The sequence below is a fragment of the Rhincodon typus genome, chromosome 8 (genome assembly GCF_021869965.1).
Source record: "Rhincodon typus isolate 14 chromosome 8, sRhiTyp1.1, whole genome shotgun sequence".
Classification (NCBI taxonomy): Eukaryota; Metazoa; Chordata; class Chondrichthyes; order Orectolobiformes; family Rhincodontidae; genus Rhincodon; species Rhincodon typus.
Window position 1 is genome coordinate 28079468 of NC_063339.1, and position 15771 is coordinate 28095238.

Genomic DNA, 15771 nt, shown 5'->3' on the forward strand with positions numbered 1-15771 from the left:
CCCTTCATCAGAAAAAGGGTGATGAAGGGTCTGATGAAGGGTCTAGGCCCGAAACGTCAGCCTTTCTGCTCCTATGATGCTGCTTGGCCTGCTGTGTTCATCCAGCTCTACTCTTTGTTATCTCACCTACTTTGCTTACTCTTTTCATTTTTAGATACCAATGGAAACATTTCTAGCTAGCTTCCCCCATGCTCTAATTTATTTGTCCTGATGAGCAGTCTGCTTTTTTTTTGTTTTCTAACCAATCATCTGGCCTGGCACTGTTATTTTCTTAGGTTTGATGGTCTCCTTAACCTCTTTAGTTAACCATGGATGAAAAGTCTTCTCCTTTAAATTTTTCTTTATAGTAGGAATGTACTTTATTAAAAAAAAATTCAATCACAGGATGTGGGTCACTGGCCAGGCCAGCATTTATTATCCATCCCTAAGTTAAGTGTCAACAAAATTGCTGTGGGTCTGGAGTCACATGTAGGCCAGACCAGGTAAGGATTCATAATTTCCTTCACTAAAGAACATAAGTGAAACAGATGGGTTTTTCCTGACAATGGTTTCATGGTCATCATTAGACTACTAATTCCAGATACTTATTACATTCAAATTCCACCATCTACTATGGAACATTTGAACTCAAATTCCCGGGACATTACCTGGGTCTCACAATTAATAGTCTAGTAATAATACCACTAGGCCATCACCTCCGCCTTATATACTATTTCTGATCATTGAGAAATATGTTCTTAGATGTATGTTACTGCATCTTGATTGATCACCGAGCCTAATATCCCAGTTCATACGCTCAGCTTTCATGTTGACATAATTGCTCTTATCTAAGTTTAATATATCATCTTAGATCCACATTTCTCCCTTTCAAACCCAATATAAAATTCAAACATTGTATGATGAAAAAAACGATCAGATGCCACTCTGAGACCGCTAATTAATCCTGTCACATTACACATTACCAAGTCTAGAATAGCTTCCTCTCCGGTCAATTCCAGAACATGCTGATCTAAGAAACTATCACAAAAGCATTCTACAAATTCCTAATTAAAGCTACTTTAACTGTTTATTTCTAGTTTATATGCAGAATAAAATTATCCATAATTCTCACCATCCCTTTCTCAAATATTGAGCATGTGTGTTCTTGTATACTTCTTCCTACATCATGGTGACTGTTCAGAGGCCTGTGGATCATTCCAAGTGATGTCTTTCCTCTAGTATTTCTCAGCTCTAGCCAAACAAATACTACGTGCTGATCTCCTGAACCAATTTTCTAACTATAACACCAATACCATCTTTATTTGCAGCTCCACCTTGACCTAGCTTCTTACTTTCCTTGAATGTCATATACCTCTCAATATTCAGAACCCAATTCTTGTCATTCTGCAACCATATCAGACCATATTTAATCAGTTCAATGTGTGCTATCTGCTATGAGCATTCAGATACAGAGTCTTTAGCTTTGCTTTTTTTGTTATCCCTGGTGTGACCTGTTATTCTTGTCAGCGACCAAGAAGGTCGGTAAGCAAGACAGAGAAAAATCAGATAACTGTAGAAGCTGCTCCAAAATAGTGAAAATAGCAACAATTCAGCCATGCAACCCCTCTGTCAGAACCCTGGTCAAACACTAACACAAAATTCCTGATACAGAATGCAAACAATAACTTCATTAAATGACTGCCATTAAACCAGATTGAATTAAAATGGGGAAACCTGACATGGTATTATGTATCTTACTGTATTACCTTGTTGATCTCAGATTTGTGTATAAATATTATAGATTAAAAAGTTTATTAAAGTATTGTAAGATAGTCCAAGTTGAAAGACTTGTTCTGCAACACAACCCTACACTATCAGGAACTTACATTAAATGATGCTGTTTTTTCCAACTCTAGTGCCCATTTCATATATGCATAACTGTACCACGGAAGATGGTTTTGTCTGAAATGTAACATTTAAAGCACACTGAATTCCAGAGTGGTTAAATGATAACATTCAACTTTTTCCTGCGGTAGGTGTGGGGCAAATTTTTAACAGGTCACTCAGGACAATTTGGAGTGGTCACAAAAAAGCAGTTCAAAAGAATGGAGACAGTGTTGTGATCCCAGCTGATGGTAATATTTGACATATCTAATCCCAAAATGCAACCTGGCTTGATTTTTGCAGTTGATTGTCATGGTGGCTAGTCTCTAAAACACATTCATGTGGGCCTCCAGATGTTTTTTAACAACAGCACATTTATTACACAAAAAAACTATAGAAAATAGAAAAATCTTAACACAAACATCGAAACAAAATTTCAACTTGTTTCTCAACACATTCTGTTACAGAGAATCAATCCCAGAGAAATATCACTCCTATTTCAGCTTTTCAAGCCTTTAATGAACTGATGATTTGCAGTTTCTTTCTCTTGGACTGTTGACAACTTTTGTTTTAAACAATTTCTTTCAGAGTCTGATAGCATAAGTCTTTCACAATTCTGATGGTCCAACGTTTCTGAGATGGAGCAACTTGAAGATTTCAAAAGAAGCTCTTTCAGCATGGAAATTCCACATGAAATCACTTCAGCTATGGTGACTGGTTTCCCTGACTGACTTGAGTCTCCTGCTAGGGCAAACTGTTCCATCATCTGAACCAAACTCTGGGTTATTCTAAGCCAAAACTTTGAACCATCTATTCAGAAATCAAAACTAACTAATTGCTTTAATGCGTTATATATTATACATCTTTCAAAGGTCAAGGAGTTGTGAAACAAGTAACTGGAGAAGTAGACAAGGGCAGGCTCCATGCTAGGAGTGCTGATTTTTAGCTTTCCTGCAGGGAAGGAGTCAAGAGCAGTAAGAAGATTGTGCTGTTATGATGAACTCAGGAAGAGGTTCTAAGAACTTGTAGGCAGACAAGGGTTCGTCTCAGGACCCAACAGAAGCCCTGGAGAGCTGAGAAAAGGTGAAGGCAGATGGATTGTATTAAGGAAAGTGCAGATGAGACAATGGGAGTGCAAAAGCTTCAAGCAGTACTTGTTTGATGCATATGAGCAAGATTATAGCTCAGGGAAAACTCAGGGCAGGTTTTAGCTTGGTGAAGCTGGCTGTGAACAAAAAAGTGGAGTTATGCCTGTGAATAATGATGGAATGCATTTTTCATAGCCCAAGAAATTATGGACTAAGGAGGGAAGTGATTGACTAGAACAGGAGCAAGTCATTGTGGCAAAACATGATGGAATGGCTTTTGAGAGGCAGTCTCAAGACCAGATCAGCAAAAGTGAAGAACTATGATTTCTTGTGAAGTCTAATGTGATGTGATGACCATCATGTCATCAATATCTGGGGGAGTAGCTGAGAAAATCTGTGAGATCTTACTTGAGCGCATTTGCTATTTGAAGTGCACTGTGGGGTGTTTGATCAAAAATATGATCTATGTTTATCACCTGTTAATTCTGGGTGTTAGATATAAGTTGCACATGTATTGCAGATAGTATTACTATTCTAACTTTTAAAGTGAAGATTATCATTGTTGTTAAAACCATGGAATCTTGCAGCTGTATTCTCTTAATAATTTCATTTTTTTCTACTTTAAAAATAAAGGTTACTGGTCCCTAATCAGATCATAAAGTTTGCACTTTGGTCTGGGATCACAAAAGTGAGTGACCCTATAAACATTTTTACAAACCGTGGAAAACCAGTTGGTGTTTTGGTTGACAGATGGATTTGGTTTCTTTTTGCTTAACTGAGTCAAATTCTGAGCACAGTTCAATAAACTGAGGCAACGAGGGCGTTCTTCATCGGTCCGCGAATGTTCTAATATAGAAACCTAGTGGAGAAGAGAAAAGTATTTTTAGCTTAAGTGGTTAAAAATTGCGTTAACTGTGATAATTCCAATCAATGTGTTGTACACGTTTAAAATTTTATGTTATTCCATCCCTTAGGTGGTTGCCAAGGCAACCTTGATATCCTATTTTATTTCAAACTGATCTTCAAACATTACATTCTTTACATCACAAAAATAATCTATATGGATTTTTCCCTCATTTAAAACCTTCAGTGCATTTGCAGGCAAAACTCTTGACTGTTCCAAACATCTCCTGGATGGCCTTATATTCTCCATAATTAATAAAATTTAGGTATACCCAAACTCTGCTGTTCATCATTAATTTATATCAAGTCCCACTCATCTATCACTCCTGTGTTCACTGAGCTACAACTTGCATTTGTTTAGTAAAGCAAAATACTACAGACTGTGGACATCTCAAGAAAAGAACAGAAAATGCTGGAAACACATGCTAGACAGAGACAGAAAAAAGATAAAATTTTAAGGCATAACCTTTTATCAAAACTGATTTTAAAACAAGGTTCTCAACTCCCACCCTCTCCACTTTAAAATTCCGATCCTCACGCTCAAACCCTTTGGTGGTATTGCCTTTCTATGATTTCTGCAACATTTCTCCGTCCCGACAACACACCAGGGTCTAGGCGTTCCTCCAGTTTTGATCAAAAACAAAGTTGCTGGAAAAGCTCAGCAGGTTTGGCAGCATCTGTGAAGGAAAAAAACAGTTAATGTTTTAGGTCTGGTGACCCTTCCTTAGAACTAGGTATGTTCCTCAGACAGGCATCCATCTCTTCTAGGTATGCCCTCCAGTTTTGATCTTTTGTTCATCATCTACTCTCTTTACCCCAGTACTGGTAATCACAAACAGAACATTTCCACTTCCTAAACAACCTGGGCAATGTTGAGACCTTCAGGAAAATACAGGGAGAATGGAAAATTCTGAATATCCAGATTCTGAATATCAAAGAAAAAAAAGGTTCAATTTTCTGCATAAAGTTTCAATGACTAGACAAAAATCTGACTAATAAGTGGCAAGAAGCCTATATGCATCCATTAACATCTGATTATTTCAGAGTCTCACTCATTCAAATGCAGGTTGCTATTTTCCCAAGCAGCAGAGAGAAAATTGATGGTGCCAATTTCCAACTTGAAAATCAGAACAATTATCTGGAGAAGGGTCTGAAGAAGGGTCATTCGACTCAAAACACTAATTCAGTTTCCTCTTCACAGATGCTGCCAGACCTGTGAAGTTTCTCCAATAATTTCCATTTTTGATTGTTTCAGATCTCCAGCATCGACAGTTCTTGGTTTTATTTAAGCAGTTACCTGGTGGCTGCTGCTCTCAGGCATCTTCTGCAGCCATCCATTTTGGCCATCCAACAGCTCAAGGTAAACTCCACAGGTAGCTACAGTCTGTATTCTCAATTGTTGGAGGTTGGCATCAGTAAAGCACCACATCATCATGGCACCATCACCAACTCACTTATAATAGCTCAGCTCTTCAACATTGAACTTTGGCATACACTGACACCTTATATTGCAATGCCACTGCCACACTACTTTGTAGACAGAGACAGGCATCCATCTCATGCAGAACAGTGTGCATCTCAAGGCTCTTAGCTTTTCTTTGCATTAACTTGCTTTGTGCCTACTTGGATGCTCACAGCATTTCTGTTGGGATGGACAAAAGCCAAGCAGCCTGTCATGTTTGCCAGCACCGGTCAGTTGGAGCAGATGTGTTGTTGCTTAGAACTATTCTCCATCAATGCCACATCTACACCATTTGGCCTTGTCTTAAACACTAAGGGGCGTAGTTGTTAGTCAGGTCAAGGGGAAGTGTCATCAGTCAGGGGACGCTGTTACTGTCAAAGTCAACGTCCAATATCTAAGGGCTTAAATGCGGCCAGTCATTTGCTTAAGGCATTCAGATCAGGAGTTCTGTATAATTTCATTTCAGGGAATGGCTCATGTCAGTTAAGAGGGTCTACAGCAAACAGTCTAGTAGTTTCTAGTGATTCATTCAGGGAGCTGCACAGAAATCAGCCAGGATTCTGGCCAGTCATCAATTAGGGCTGTCTTTCAAGTTGGTCAGCAAGGAAGACCACATTTTGTCCTGGGGGTCTGTTTGCTAAACGTTAAGGGGGACGCAGCGGTGATTGGGAAATTGTAGAGGTCCATCATTGAGTTTCAAGGCAGCATGCTAGAACTGAGAGAAGACAATAATTGTGAAGGGCAACTCGCTATACAAAATTAAGAGACAATAGAGCACAGACAGCATAGTGTACTGAGTGAGGGGGGTGTCATTGATATTCACCACTACCCTGGCTTCAACTGGGAACAATGCATAACGATTCTTGGTATCACAAACCTACAGGTCTGGGACGCGTGATGGAGAGTAAAATGGGGGGATGATGAGTTAAATAAAAGGGTTGGGTGGGAATGCGAAGTGTTTGAAGTCTGATGGGCTTGACAGGGAGTGGATATGAAGGATTGATTTGTCTTTTAGATTGACAGCAACTCATTCTACGGAGCATTATCAGTCGTCTTCCATCCTCATCCGAGTGGCAAATCCACAATAGAAATGAAAAGTGGTTGTCATCACACCCAGAATGGACAATGAGTGTTTTGTTTTTTTGTCTGAGGGAGCAGGCTGTACTTGTGAGCAATGTGAGGCCCTTCAAGAGGCAAATACATTAATCAGGCACTTACACAGGTTAAAGATGCTCAGAATCACAGAACTCTGCATCTGAACCAGTGACCAAATATATTGAATATTAATCCTGTTCACAAGCAATCTTGACCATGTCATTCATCATTATGCCTTAATCCTAGTAACCACAGTGAAGCAGAAGTAATGTCAGGTAAGCTGCAAATTTTCACCTGCATTACACAACTTACAAACATTCCAAGGTATTACCGACTGCAAAGGAGCTGGAACTGCTTCTGTCACACTTTAAAACGTAATATTTTTATTCCATTATCTTATATCCAATGCTGCCATTTTTCAGTAATGCTGGGAGTGGAGTTGAGAGTAAAACATCTTATTTTTCCTATCATACTTTGTCAAGACTGCATTTTTACTCATCCAAAGCATAAATATTTCGTCTGTCAGTATGTGTTTGTTGGGGCAGTGCTATAAGGTGTGTGTTATGGAATCAGACCAAACTCCCTCAAAATATATGACGAAGATAGCCTAGCCCCTAACTTTTTCTTAATTTGAAGACAAGTGCCAGACATTGTGTTGCGGATGCAATTTAATTGGTCAAACTACCAGTCAAGCAAAACACACTGTATTTACATACTACAGTTAAAATACAACAAAAGAAGGAAGAAATTGGAACAATTAGCTCCATTGGAAAACTTAAAAGAATAATAGATTATTTAACTACTAAACAGTAACTCTTTCAATATAGTAACATCCCATAAACACACCTCCTGACAAAGGCAAATTCAGAAAAATAGATTGTCTCACAGGCAATTTTCCAGTTCAAGGGGAAAACATCAAGAGAAAACTCAGAGAGAGCGAGAGAGAGAGAGAGAAGCAGGGAGAGGTGTACTTCAGCTTCCACACCCAGCTTCAAGATCCCAGCAACTGCTACTGAAAACTAAAACTCAAGATCCTGGCTCCAGAGGAGTTTGACCCCACTGTTTCAGGCTGCTTCTATTGCTTCAACTTAAAAAAAATCCAATGGCCTCACAAGAGCCACATTGCTGACAGTCTGGAATCACATGTAGGCCAGACCAGGTAAGGATGGTGATTTCTTCCTTCTAGCACATTAGTGAACCAGATGGGTTTTTCCAACAATTAACAATGGATTCATGGTCCTTGTAGAGGTAAAGAATGGATAGCTGAGAAAGTCTTAAGGTTTCACCTCAGATCAGAATGGAAAGTACTGAGGATAGAGGTGAAAATTGGAAGTTAAGGTGTTTCCATTGTAACAAGGTCAGACACATTCATTCAGAATGTTGGAAGTTGAGGGAAACCCTCAGAACTAATTGGAGCCTTTGAGAATGAGTCCGCAAAGGAATAGAGTTCACCAGTGGTGTTAGTTCCTCAACTAGATGGATCAACTAGATTCTGGACATATGGAAAAATAAATATGGTCACGAAAACAGATTCATACCCAATTCCATAGTTAGAAGATTTTATTGATTGCCTCTTTCCTTTCTAACGTTGATCAATTGAAGGGGTACTGGCAAGTGTTATTAATAAGGCTAAGGAAATATCCACTTTTGTCACAACAAATGGGTTATGCCAATGTCGAGTGAAGTGATTTGGGTTAAAGCATATCCCAGTTACATTCCAGATGCTTATGAACCAAGTCATAACTGAGATCTGTGACTGTGTAGTTTATTTAGGCATTGTCGTTATGGAATAACGTATGCAAAGAGCATTCTAGACAAGGTAAAAGCCCCTGTTTAAGCAATTACAGTTGCTGGCTTAGAAATAAATTTAATCAAAAGTGAATTTTGCAAAACCAAAATTAACTTACCTCAGGCATATCACAGAACAAGATCAAGTGATGCCAAGGACAGAGAAAATCAAGGCTCAAAAGTGCTTAAAACTAATCAAGAAATCATAAAATATTTCAGAATGAGTGGATTTTACTGATAATATGTGCATAACTTCAGCACATTAGCAGTACCTTTTACAAATTTGTTAAAGAAACAAGCAAAACTGGTATGGTCAGCAAAATGCGAAGCAGCCTTAAAGAAGCTGAAGGCAAGCCTGATAAATGAACCAGTATTGGCCACCTCTCGTTATTCTAGACTGTTCAAAATGCAATTGATGGTAGGGATATAGAAGCCAGACAGGGTACCTGTCTAAGAAATTAAACCAGTGTCAGAACAAAGACGTTATCATAGAAAAGGAGTATTTGGGGTTATCAGTTTTCCAGCACTTCAAAGTCTATGTCTGGCACGGTAACAGTGAAACATTAATTTAAATGCACAATAATCCATTGACATTCGTTGAAAGTTTTAAAAGTCACAATGTGAGAGTCTTTTATTTCAGCCATTTAACATAAAGATTATTCACATTGTTGGAAAAGATAAGGTAATTGCAGATGCATTGTCCAAAGTGTAAAATGTTTGAACACATTAAAGACGTAAGAAATGCTTAGATTGCTGAGGTTGTACGAGGCTGGTGAAAAGAAGGATGAATGGATCCAAGGTGGCAATGCCGGCAAGGTAGGCAGCATTTGGGGTCCTGAGCCCAACAACCCCAGACTGGCCGCTTCTTCCCTTCTTTCCTTACCCTTTTTATCTTCCTTCTTTTTCTTCATCATCTTCCTGTTGGCAGTGGAGAAAGTGACATCATGGAGGGCGGCAGCTGGAGCAGGACTCTTGGTGAGGCAGTGGCCTGGCAGCAGAGCCAGGGACTCCTCGCTGTGGTAAGCCTAGAGCTGGAAGTCCAGGCTTTAGCGAGGCAGTAGAAGCAGCGGCAATATGGTATGCCAGGAGCGGGGACTCCAGGTGTCGTCAAGGTGGTGGCAGCAGCAGAGCCAGGGACCCCTGGTTGCAATAGGCCTGGAGCAGAGATTCCTTGTTATCAGCAAGACTGTGGCGGCAGTCCCTGGTTGTGGTAGGCCTGGAGCCAGGGACTCGTGGTCATTGTAGAGTCACCACAGTGTGGAAAGAAGCTATTTGGTCCATCAAGTCTGCACTGACCCTCTGAAGATTGTCCCACCCAGACTCAGCCCCCACCTTATACCCATAATCCCACATTAACCATGGCTAATCCACCTAGTCTTCACATCCCTGGACACTGCAGGGCAATTTAGCATGGCCAGTCATTAGACACTTAATTCCAGATATTTTATTGAATTCAAATCCCACCATTTTCCATGGCAGGGCTACAGGCCAGGTCCCCAGACCATTATCTTTGTGTCTGGATTAATACCACAGGCCTACTACTTTTGATTTAATATGTTGATCTTTTTTCTACAAATCTCTCATCCCAAGATTAATTTAAGGACAATTTGGCAGGTGGTTTTCTGGGTGTCAGCCACGGCTGAGTTGGTAACACATTTAACTGTGAGTTCTAAACTTCCAGATTCAAAGCTCATCACAGGAGCCCAGATGACAAAGTCAAGGCTGATACTCTGTTAACAGCATCAGGGGCAGTGAGGAGGCACTGGAGGTGCGGTCAGGATGAGATATTGAACTGAGGCCCTGCTTGCCCATCTCAGGAGGATGTCGATGATTCCAGTTTTGTAGAAGAGCTGGACAATTCTCTTTAATGCCGTGTATAACAGGTGAGCTGTACAAGCTGCTGAGCTTTTCCAGCAACTTTGTCTTTATATCTACTGAGTGTGGATGGTCGAGGGAGTGGGTGTTTGTGGATGTGATACCAGTCAATCACATTACTTTGTCCTGGATGGTCAAGCTTCTCGAGTGTGGTTGGATTTGCACCCATTCAGGCAAGTGATGAGTATCCCAACGCACTCCTGACTTGTACCTTGCAAGTGGTGGACTTGCTTTGGGAAGACAGGAGGTGAGTACTTGCCACAGTATTCCTAGCCTCTGACCTGCTCTTGTAGCCACTGTGTTTACGTGGTGAGTCCAATTCAGTGTCTCGTCAATGGTAACCCCCAAGTTGTTGATGGGATTCAGTGATGGAGATGGTCATTATCTGGCATTTGTGTGCTGTGAATGTTACTTGTGAACAGTCAGCCCAAGCCTGGATATTGTCTAGATTTTGTTGCATTTAAAGATGGACTGCTTCAGTATCTGACGTGTCGCAAATGGTGCTGAACATTGTGCAATCATTAGCGAACATCCCTACTTCTGACCTAATGATGGAGGGTAGGTCATTGATGAAGCAGCTGAAGATGGTTGGGCCTTCCTGCAGAAACGTCCTGGAGTTGAGATGGGTAGCTTCCGACAACCACAACCATCTTCCTATGTGCCAGGTTTGAATCCAACCAGTGGAGACTTTGCCCCCTGATATCCATTGATTACAGTTTTGCTAGGGCTCTTTAATGCCACACTTGGTCAAATGCATCATTCTCATTTCAGATCTTGAATTCAGCTCTTTTGTCCATGTTTGAACCAAGGTTGTAATGAGGTTAGGAGCTGACTGGCCCTGGCAGAACCCAAACTGGACATCACTGAGCAAGTTGTTGCTAAGCAGGTGCTGCTTGATAGCACTATTGATGACACCTTCCATCACTTTATTGATAATAGAGATTAGACTGACGGGATAGTAATTGGCTGGGTTGGATTTGTCCTCCTTTTTATGTACAGGACATACCTGGGCAAATTTTCACATTGTTGTGTAATTGCCAATGTTGTAACTGTCCTGAAAAAACTTGGCTGGGGGAGCAGCAAGTTCTGGAGTACAAGTCTTCACTACAATTGCCAGAATATTGTAAGGGCCCAGAGCCTTTGCTGCATCCAGTGCCTCCAACCATTTCTTGATATCATGTGGAGTTAAACGAATTGGCTGAAGACTGGTATCTGTAATGCTTGGGACTAGCAGAGGAGATTATTTGGTTGCTTCACCAGGTTAACACCTCATTTTTAGCTATGTCTGGTGCTGCTCCTGGCACACCCTCCAGCACTGTCCACACAGGGCTGATCCCCTGGGTTGCTGGTAATGGTTGAATGAGGAATATGCTGGGCCATGAGGTTGCAGATTGTGCTGAGGTACAATTCAACTGTTATTGATGGCCCACAGCACCTCATGGATGCCCAGTCTTGGATTGTTAGATCTGTTCAAAATCTGACCCATTTAGCAGGGTGATAGTGCCACATAACACAATGGAGGGTATTTTAAATGTGAAGGTGATACTTCATCTCCACAAGAACTGTACAGTGGTCACTGTTACCAATACTATCATGGATAGATGAATTTGCAGCTGGCAGATTGTAAAAACAAGGTCAAGTATGCTTTTCCCTCTTGTTGGATGCCTCACCACCGAGAGCGAATCTAGCAGCTATGTCCTTTAGGACACAACCAGCTGAATCAGTAGTCTGGCTGCGGAGCCAGTCTTGGTGGTAGATATTGAAATGTCCCCACCCAGAAAACATTTTATTCCCTTGTCAGCCTCAGTGCTTTTTCTACATGTTTTTCAACATGGAGGGATACTGATTCAACAACTGAGAGAGGACAGTACGTATAATCAGCAGGATGTTTCCTTGTGCACGTTTAACCTAAAGCCATGAGACTTCTTGGGGTCTGGAGTCAATGTTGAGGATTCCGAGAACAACTCTCTCCTGACTGTGTCCCTGCTGATGTGACAGAACATATCCAGAGATCGTGATGGTGATATCTGGAACATTGTCTATTGGGTATGATTCCACGAGTATAACTATGTCGACTGTTGTTTGACTAGTCTTTGAGACACTAGCCCCAGACATTAGTAAGGGTTGACAGGGCTGCTTCTGCTGTTGTCTTTTCCCGTGCCTAGGTCAATGCCATGTCGTCCATCCAGTTTCATTTCTTTGTTGAGACTTTGTAGCAATTGATACAACTGAATGGCTTGCTAGGCCATTTCAAAGGACGGTGAGAGTAAACCGCATTGCTGTGGGTCAGGAATCACATATAGGCCAGACCAGGTAAAGGTGGCAGATTTCCTTCTTTGAAAGACATTAGTGAGCCAGATAAGCTTTTCTGACAATTGACAATTGCTTGCTGGTCATCAGTACATTCTTAATTTCAGATATTTTTTATTGAATTCAAATTCCACCATCTGCCATGGCAGATTCAAACCCAGGTCCCCAGATTGGATGATTAGTCAACATTCATTGACTGTAAATGTGTTGATATTGCAAAAGCAGGCATCCCCTGTTTAATCTCAATTGCAAATGTGGTTTAGTGGTTTGTTGTTCTTTGCTTTTCCTTTTTCATAAATTAAAGTTACAAACTCACGGAAGCCTTCACACCATCTGATGCTGCCTCATTCAATAATGACAAGATTTTATACTAAGATGGGTGCTATGGAAAGATACAGTGATCTTCTAGAGAGATTTATAAGATTGTGTGATGCTTGTAGCTGCAGCAAAAAGGACAGTCAATCACACAGATGGTGATGAAAAATGAACATTATTTATAAATGTGATGTTCTATTTACTGTGACACCGTTTCACTGTGACACCTAATGCCCTTTTAAAGTTTTCTTTTTCCTTTCCTTCGCACTGAATTTAGTTACAGTCCTGAGGTCTACAGCTGGGATAGATGGAGCCTGGTCTATAGCAGACCTTGTCGGCCTTGGAGTTTTAGGCAGATAATGTGGAGCAATTTTGGCTAGATAGCCCAGGTATAGGCTCACTGTCCTTGGTTTGAAATTCTGCAGGGTTAAGGGATGCAATCAGAATGGAGGGACTGGGCAATTTAGCAGTCTCCTAAGAGGACACTTTGGGGGGACTGTATATTAGCTCCCCTTCTGGCAGTATGTCTATTGGCACTGTTCTGTTTCCTTGTGAGGAAGGGGTGTCTGTAGTGAGGTCAACATCTCTCACTCCCCTGTCACCCAGCCATTGGTGTTGCTCACATATGTGATGGAGTGTAAAGGCTGCAGAAGATGAAGGTGCATCTTCTGAGGGATCTGTGGCTTCTTCCTCAGAGTGAAAAAGCTTATGGTGTCCAAATGAGCTGGTCTGTTTATGGCAGAGGCCGCATGGATGCTGCTTATGCCTGCAGAAGACAGGAATGACAACGATGTGTGATAGAAGTGCAAGGAGCAGAAACTTGGGCACATTAACAGTACAGTGGTGGCAATGGGAAACAGTGCAAAATATGACAACAAGTCTTATGTCATTAAGATAAGGATAATACTGGGCCTTGGGTGAAAGTGTTAAATAAGGAGAAGGCTAATTACAACAGTACTAGGCACAAGCTGGAGAAATTAGATTGAGGGCAGCTGTTTGAGGGTAAATCTGCATCAAACACAGAGTTTTTTAAAGGTCAGTTAATCAGAATTCAGGACCATCATATTCCTCGAAGGTTGAAATACAAGGACAGCAAGATTTGGGAGCCATGGATGACAACAGATAATAAAAGTTTAGTCAAAAAGAACAAAGGAAACATATGAGAGGTTCAGATGACTGAAATCAGACAAGGCCCTTGTCTGAAGGAAGCAGGAAAGAACTTAAACAAGGGTATAGGAGGGCTAAAAGGGGTCATTGACAAGTCGGATTAAGGAGGATATGTACATAAGGAGCAAGAGCGTAGTTAGGGAAAGGATAGGTCCACTCAAGGACAAAGAGGGTATTTATGCATGGAGCCAGAGAAGGTGGGTGAGGTCTTTCATGAATACTTCAAATTGGTATTCACCAATGAGGAGGACATGGATGATGGTAAGATTAAGGATGGGTTTGTTGATATTCTAGGGTACGTTGCCATTAAGGAGGTGGTGGTGTTGGGTGCCTTGAAAAACATGAAGTTAGATAAATCCACAGGGCCTGATGGGATCAATCTGAGTATACCGAGTGAGGCAAGGGAGGAGATTGCTGGGGCTTTGACAAAGAACTTTGTATCCTCTTTAGGCAAAGTTCCAGAAGACTGGAGAATAGCTTTTATTTGAGAAGGCCAACAGGGATAATCCAGGAAATTATAGACTATTATGGTGAGCCATAAATCAGTGGTAGAGAAATTATTGGAGAAGACTCTTAGGGACAGGATTTACTTACATTTAGATAAAAATGGATTTATTAAGAGTAGTCAATGTGGCTTTGTGCGGAGGATGTCTTGCCTCACAAATGTGATTGAGTTTATTTGAGGAAATGACGAAGATGATTGATGAGGATATGGCAGTGGATGTTGTTTACATGGATGTTATTAAAGCATTTGACAAGGTCTGTCATGTCAGGCTTTCCAGAAGATTAAGTCACATGGGATCCATAGTGAGAAGGTAAGTTGGATACAAGATTTTCTTGGTCATAGAAGACAGAAGGTAGTTGTGGAGGGGTGTTTTTGTGAATGGAGGGGTGTTTTTGTGAATGGAGGTCTGTGACCAATGGTGTTCAGCAAGGGTCAGTGTTAGAACCTCTGCTGTTTGAATGTGTAAAAATTATTTGGATGAAAATATAGTTGGTCTGATTAGTCAGTTTGCAGACAACATGAAAATTGGTAGAGTTGTGGTAGTTAGGAAGTTTCTCAATGGATACAGCAGGACACAGATCAATTGGAAATTTGGGTGGAGTTTAATGGTTAGACGAGTTTAATCTGGACAAATGTAAGGTGATACCTTTTGGGGAGTCAAGTGCATAAGGAAAATATACAGTAAATGGCAGGTTCCTTCAGAGCATTGATATACAGAGGGATCTTAGGGCACAAGTTCATAGCTCCCTGAAAGTGGCAACATAAATGGATAATGTGGTAAAGAAGACATATGGTATGATTTGCCTTCATTGTTCAGGGCATCAAGTGTAAAAGTTGGCATGTAAAAGTCATGCTACAGCTATATAAAACTTCAGTCACCCACTTTTGGATTATTGCATGCAATTCTAGTCACCACACTAGAGGAGGGATGTGGAGCCTTTGGAGAGGGTGCAAAAGAGCTTTGCCAGGATGTTGCCTGGATTGGTGTGTAGTAGCTGTAAGGAGAGGTGGGACAATCTTGGATAGTTTTCGCAAAAGAGTTGCATGCCAAGGGATGACTTCATAGAAGCATATAAAATTATGGGAGACATGTATAAGATGGGTAGTTGGAGTCTTTTTCCAGGCTGAAAATGTTAAACACAACAGACATTGGTTCAAAGGAGATGTGCGAAGCAATGTTTCTTTACACAGAGGGTAACGCACTGCCAGGGGAGGTGGTAGAAGCAGATACATAGTAATGTTTAAGAGGCATTTAGACAGACACATGAACAGGCAGGGAATAGAGGTATATGGACCATGTGCAGACAGATGGGATTAGTTTAGAATGGCATCATGATCAGCACAGAAATGTTCGCCAAAGGACCTGTTCCTGTGCTGTACTGTTCTATATTTTAGGTGCC

General features: G+C 41.0%; 1 protein-coding gene across 2 annotated transcripts in view; it reads right to left on the reverse strand.

Annotated features, from left to right (window-relative positions):
- The window catches only part of lrrc9 (leucine rich repeat containing 9), a 182687-nt gene that overhangs the window by 64027 nt on the left and 102889 nt on the right, over positions 1-15771 (reverse strand). For both annotated transcript variants that reach the window (XM_048599971.1, XM_048599972.1), the window contains one exon: positions 3670-3810. In XM_048599971.1, the coding sequence (XP_048455928.1) occupies positions 3670-3810 (141 nt within the window). The remainder of the gene's footprint in view (positions 1-3669; positions 3811-15771) is intronic.